This window comes from Molothrus ater, chromosome 13, assembly GCF_012460135.2.
Source record: "Molothrus ater isolate BHLD 08-10-18 breed brown headed cowbird chromosome 13, BPBGC_Mater_1.1, whole genome shotgun sequence".
NCBI classification, from domain to species: Eukaryota; Metazoa; Chordata; class Aves; order Passeriformes; family Icteridae; genus Molothrus; species Molothrus ater.
In genome coordinates, this window is record NC_050490.2 from 10,148,700 (window position 1) to 10,155,679 (window position 6,980).

The following is a 6,980-nucleotide window of genomic DNA, read 5'->3' on the forward strand; positions in this document are numbered from 1 at the left end:
CCCTAAGCCAGAGCATTATGGCCCTGCCAGAAGGGAAATGTTTGCAGGCCTGGGTCAAGAAATGTTGTTTCACCGTCTTTTAGAAGCAGATATCCCACCCTCTCTCTACATCTTTTCAGTCTTGAAGAAAATAAAGTTTCAATTTGAAGTTTAAAAAATTAAATAATTGATACCTTACCACCTTTAGAAATTAGTCTGGCTTAGAATGAAAATATTAATTTTACAAGCATGCAATTTACCATATGTTTTTTTCTTCTGCACTCATGGATTTTTTAAATTGCAGTACCCATTTATCAGGTTTGTAAATCAATAGAGTATGAAACTGGATTATTTAGGTGGGTCTGATTTGTTTTGCAGACAAGATGGAATGTGTGCAAAAGTCAAAATGTCTTTCTGAGGCAGAAAGGTACAAATCTAAAAACTGAACAGAAGACTTCCAGACATTGACAGATTATTTTGCATGTGGGATACATGTGCTCTTTTGTGCTAAAACACAAAGCAACCTGATAGCCACTGGACAGACTGATAGCAACTGAGCAGAACAAGTTTTCTTCTCTTGGGACCCAGTCCAGGGTGTAACTCCCAGGCTGTGTTCAGTTTATTGTATCACATAGTGATCACATCATACAATAAGCTGTGACAGTCACTCAGCAGGACAGTTCCACCAGAGTTATCCTAGCTGCTCAAAGGGAACTGAATGTGCTGATCTGAATGTGAGAGGGGAGAACCATCTCCAGCGCCAGCTGGAAGCAGAGACTGAGCTCTACTGAATTATCAAAGATCTTGGGCAACAAAGTCTTGATCCTGTGCAAGGCATTGGCATTGCCTGTTCTGAGGCACCACTGGCAGGGCAGGAGCCTTAAATTAACATCTGCATTGCTTTTGATACAGTAACTGGCTAGAGCTGGTGCCTCAGTCAGTGCCATCCAATGAATGCACTTGGCACACCTGAGGAACCCATTCTGACAGGGCCTGTTCTCAGAAAAGCTGGGAGGAAACTGTCCTGCCCTGGGCAGGGGACAACAAGCAGGTACAGCCTGGCCAGATGTGCTCTGCAGCATGGAGTTACCTGTGCCATGTTCCATTATACACAGAATTACCTGTGCCATGTCCCAGCAAACACAGAGTTACCTGTGCCATGTCCCAGCAAACACAGAATTACCTGTGCCATGTTCCATTATACACAGAGTTACCTGTACCGTGTCCCAGCAAACACAGAGTTACCTGTGCCATGTTCCATTATACACAGAATTACCTGTGCCATGTCCCAGCAAACACAGAGTTACCTGTGCCATGTTCCATTATACACAGAGTTACCTGTGCCATGTTCCAGCAAACACAGAGTTACCTGTGCCATGTTCCATTATACACAGAGTTACCTGTATCATGTCCCAGCAAACACAGAGTTACCTGTGCCATGTTCCATTATACACAGAGTTACCTGTGCCATGTCCCAGAAAACACAGTTACCTGTGCCATGTTCCAGCAAACACAGAATTACCTGTGCCATGTCCCAGTAGAGCAGCGAGCATGGCAGTGACAGCCTCTGGCAGCAGGAAGCTCAGCAAAGGAATGGAAATTGTGTCCCCCATTTGTGCTGAGCTCTGTGCTTCCATGGTGACACAGCTCCAGCCAGCTCAGGCAGGGGGACAGCCACAGCACCAAAAGGAAAGCAGCAGTTAGGATTTTTTCTAAATTAAATTAAAATTCATCAGAGCATTTCAGTTCCAGGGAGCAAAATATAAATAGTAAAGGAAAAAAGTGATGTGGCCATGTTACATCAGATTTCTGATTTACCATCAGAAGAGCCCACAGTATATGATGGCAGAGCTAAGTACCACAGTGGAGTGTCATTCACGTTGAATGACTTCAAATTTATATATTAAAATTATTTCATCCAGGTTTTTTGTATTGTATTCTTTGCACAGAAAAAAGTAAATTGTTTGTTCATTATTCTTTGCAGTCTTGTCCCATCAAGAATATTTCCTAAGAAATGCATCTTTCCTCTCTAGAATTTTAGTATTAAATCTTTTTCTAATTCAGTAATTAGATTTCTAAAAGTGTATAGCTCTTCTGGATGAATGCAGCCTAAGCCACCATCTAATTTTTGGAAAAAAAGTCTTAACTTTTCTTAAGTTGTACATTAAAAAATCTAAAGAACATAAAATCACTAGTCACTCCAGGAAGACTTGGCTGATGTGATTATAGAAATGGTCAGGAACTACATAAATTATATTCTTTACTCACGATGATATACAGCCACCCTGTAACTTTCAAAAGCTTTTCCAAAAATACATTCCACAGAATTGCCTGAGTCTACTGCTGCTCTCTCCTTACAAGGTTTAAACTGTGAAGAATAATCTGCATATCCAGATGTTTTCTCTTTTGCCTAGATCTTTATGTTTTACTGTATAACCTCTGCCAAGAAAGAAAGGGATCCATACTTGCTGTGGTTTGTAGTGCTGAAAACTGTAACCATGAGTTGGTCAGTTGTTTTTTTCATTTTGCAAAGATTGAAGACTTGTGCTTTCTCTAACCCTCCTCATGCTCTTAGTAGCTGGTTTACCTGTTGGTCTTCTAAAGCAGGTAACACAGCAGATTACTAAATAGTTAAGGGACAAAAAATCTGATGTGAGCTCCTGAGTAAGTTAGGTACTCTTGAAAATCTCTCAGTCCTTAGTGTTGCACATAACTTACTTTCATTTTCTTACTCTCCATCTTTTGGTGCTATAAATCCTGATAATTTTTGTGTTCCCAGCCATGCCTCTTACCTGACAGACAGATGAATCCTCTCTGACCGCTTGTAAAAGATACAGATTGTACATTACATCCAGGTACATTATGATAGCCAACACAATTCTGCATTTTATCAAGACTCTTACCATTTCCACTGATGATTTTCTTAAAGCAGCAGAGCCTGTAGTCATGGCATAATTTGAAATTTCAACAAATCCAGAAACAGTTAAAGATGCTATCCAAATGCAAACTAAATTACAAAGCAGAATAAGTACAATCCTCTCCATTTATATATTTAAATCTTACCGTGTTAACTCCATGCCTTCTGAAAAGCTACTTCATAATTTTAAGTATTTCAAATTAACAATATTGCTCTGGGGTTTTTTTACCTCTTAAAAGCACAGTTATTTTTAAAATGGACTACTACCATGTTTTGCCTGCTGTTTCCATATACCAAACTATGGGATTTCCTATTTACTCCCTCCTTTTATTCTTTTATTCTTCTTTCCTTTGCTGCACTATTCATATTTTTACTCATTTACACCCCCATAAGCTAATTCGCTTTATGTCCAGTGAAGACTGGAACAAGATACACAAACATTTCCAGAAGCAAAGGCCAGAACCTGGGACTGGGGGCTGAGTGCCCCAGGCCTGGAGTCCAGCCTCACGATCCTGCTCGCTGCCTTCCCTGGCCCTGCACTGCAGCACAGCCCAGCCACACACGGGGCCTTTCCCACACATGAAACCCACAGTTCCCACTGCGTGGGGCAGCTCCCCATCCACAGGATTGTCTGCTCAGACTCCTCTTCAAAAAGATCCCAGTGCACAAGAGGAGTGTCTGGCCAGGAATCCCACTTTACAAGAGGGGTCCAGCTTAGTACTGAACTGATTAAAACTTTAATGAGGCAGTTTCAGACCTGTTCCAAAGAGAACTTCCTTGTGTTTGATCTAGAAACCTCCCAGGAACCACATCTCCTGCAGATATAGAATTAGGTGCTCCCTCCTGGATCCATGTGGTACCAGGTACCTGGTTTTCAGATGGTGCAGCACTGCCCATCAGGTTCCTCAGCAGCCCCAGGTGGCTGCTATCACCACATTTGACACTGTTAAGCCACAGTATTTTGAAACACAGTGACTTCAGCTCTGCAACAGGCATATTTTCTGTCTACTTTATGCTTTATTTCTACTAAGTATTTGAAAATGACTCAGTAAAAATGAGGCATGAGCATGACCACAGAGAATTATGAAATCAATAAAAGGTTCAGAACAATTCTGAAGGGATTTTGGTTGCCTACCAAAATAAAAGCCAGACACCATCTGAAATACGAAGTTCTGTCTGAGGTAACAGATGAAATGAGTACAGACAATTGATTTAACAGACTCTGAAAAGTGGATTGGGCCTTATAAAGTCAATGGGAGTATCCTTATTGATTACAACTGATACTGGATTGGATCCTGCTCATTTTAGGAGGTTACTCCATGGACTAGAAACTACCAAAATTGCATCAGAGAATGAGTGGCTTACAGGAATAACAATAAGTAAAATAAAACACCAACAGGAAATGCAGAATGAACATAAAATCGAGTCAATATGAAGGGTGGCACCACACAGACACACTGAAGAAAGTGTTTCTGTTCAAGAAGAGATGTGTGTTTAGAATCAAACACATATGCAAGTACTTGCTTGAAATATGACCTAAACCTCTACTAACCCAGCACTACACCAGTTTCATTTAACATAAAATGCACACAGGAAGAATTACACTCCAAATGAGCTGTCATTTTCCAATGCTATTCACATGATATTGTCTGTCCCTCTAACATATTCTAGGGCTGGTGAATCTCTCTATGCATGGCTATTGGAAACACATCAAAAGTATTTGTTTTTAAGTCAGATTATATCTCCCACAAGAATAAGATTTCAGATGAGTTTTCTAAATCTGACTGGTTCTTTTCTCATTAAGTTAGAAAAGCCCCAAAGTAACTCATTATATGGTCTTTTCCTACATTTTTCAAGTAAAGATCAGGAACACAGGTAAGCAAACTACTGAAAACAGTGCTAAATTCTAATGAGATGGCATCTGAGTCTTGCAGTGTAACGGCATGGGATTTGCTCTAGGACATTTCTAGCAGGCCAGTGTCTTGAGGCTGGGAATGGTTTATATTTTGCATGTCATTTATTTGTCATTGTTCTTTCTGTTCACACTCCTCATTAAGAGCATTTTTTTCTTTTGGGGCTACATTCATATTTTACCTCTACTGCTGTCAGTCTTAAGTTCTTGAGGTTCCTCTAAAGAGAGATACCCAACTATGTCCATTCAGCATAAACACAAGTTTATGTGAGTTTATTTATACAGAGTGCAGTGACTCTATGACTTTTTGAGAGTCTCTGAACTCTCCTTTTCTTGACTGGCATGCTCAGCAGTCATGCAGAAGCCTGTGAATCTTCAGCATGGTTTAGATCTGTCCTGGAAGAATAGAGCTATTTGTCTTTGCCACATTAGAAAATGGCTTGCATGCCTACATCCTGTGCAATTAGTTTATGAACCCTCTTTTGTTATTTTTGTCATGTATTTCTGTTTTCACTTCTGATGTCTTATGAATGTTGCTAACACAATTCCTTTCTTCTCCTGCTTTCTTCATCTCAGCTGTGCTGTGATCCTAAAAACAGCTGATGCTGAAGCTTTAGAAAACAAGGGGACTTTTGGAGCTGACAGAAATTACTATATTGCAGTTTAAGGCATCAGTACTTTTCTTTGGTCCAAAAGAGTAACTGCAAATTGCTGTAGTGTTACTTACAAGAAAGTGAACATCGAAAAGTCTGATGACATGGGAATACTCAAAACACATCTGAGTTTTCTATAAAAATTTTATATATGACAAAGTACCTCTTTTTGGTTTATTTTACATGATTTTTTTCCCCTGTTATTTTCTTTTAGGCAGTTTGGGGCCATTGGGTCACGTCTGACTGGAGCTGGATGGGGTGGCTGCACTGTGTCAATGGTGCCTACTGACAAGCTGAACACTTTCCTAAAAAATGTAAAAAAAGCTTATTACCAAACGGATGGCCAAAGGTTAGCAGTGGAGAATAACAGTCTGTTTGCTACCAAACCTGGAAGAGGAGCTTTGGTTTTTGTTGAGGCCTAAAGAACGTAAAAATTTTAAAGAAACTATGTAGAGCATGTAGAACTGGCAGTACTTCCCATGCCACAGTACATGAATGCTTTTTTCTGGTTTGTATTGTAATGAGCAGTTGCTATTATCAAAATGTATTTCTGAAGAAGCAATTAAAAGAAAACTCTTTGATTATAAAAGTCTTTTTTTCCCCCATATTAAATATATCTTTCAGTATAAATATTGATTTACTAAAACCTAATGACAGGGAAAACTGAAACTGAAATAAAGATGATGATTTGTTACAGTGTCTCTCTCTTCTTTTCCCATTACTGTATTAAAAGAGAGATGAGGTGTGCAATGAGCTGCCTCAGTGGAGGGAGGGTACCTTGCAGTGTTTGCAGGGCTGTTCAATGCTTTTCCTCTTCAGGTCCTGGGCACTGGTTTTTTTTTGGAGTGTTCTGTAAATAAGGAAGATTAAACTGAAGCATTCAAAAAATTGGAAGGGCCTTGCTAAACAGTTGAAGTTTTCTCCACAAGTAGGATAATTACTGTTGTAATTAATGATAATATTGGAGGAGCACCTGCAGGCCAAGTAAAGCATTAGGAATACATTATGTTGAGTAGGACTTTTCTCCTAGGGATGTTTCTTAGTGTCTTTGTGAAGGTAGGAAAGTTTCAACAAAAATGAATGCTATTCATGAGTTGTATGATGTGACAACTTAAGTGAATGAGCAAATAATGAAGCAAATGGATTTTGAGTGATCCAAACACCAAACTCTCATGCTTGAGTCCCAGCTGTGCATCTACATCATAGAATATTTTCATTTTATGCAAAACTATTATAAAGGACTAAATATGATCTGCTGACCATGTAAAAGAACAATTAAAATGTAGAAGGAATAATTAATGAGAGAATTTACTGAGTTGTACTAAGCAAAATTAAGTTCTAGGTAGGACCAAGGGAAAATGTCATTGACATTACTGACAAATTCTGACCTTGCTACCACTGTCTGCTCCTGCCATCTCCTATAACTGCTCTGGCAGTACAGACCCACAGTTCATAACCTGCCTCCTCAGCAGGAGAAATAGTTGTGATTGCAGAAAGGGCACTGTACATCAGGATCCCC

The 6,980-nt window shown here is 39.5% G+C and overlaps 1 protein-coding gene across 1 annotated transcript in view; it reads left to right on the top strand.

Moving 5' to 3' along the window:
- The window catches only part of GALK2 (galactokinase 2), a 47,119-nt gene extending 40,964 nt beyond the window's left edge, over positions 1–6,155 (top strand). Inside the window, exon 10 of the mRNA XM_036389340.2 lies at positions 5,676–6,155. Coding sequence (XP_036245233.1) covers positions 5,676–5,883 — 208 coding nt within the window. The 3' untranslated portion in view covers positions 5,884–6,155. The remainder of the gene's footprint in view (positions 1–5,675) is intronic.
- The last annotated feature ends 825 nt before the right edge of the window (positions 6,156–6,980 follow it).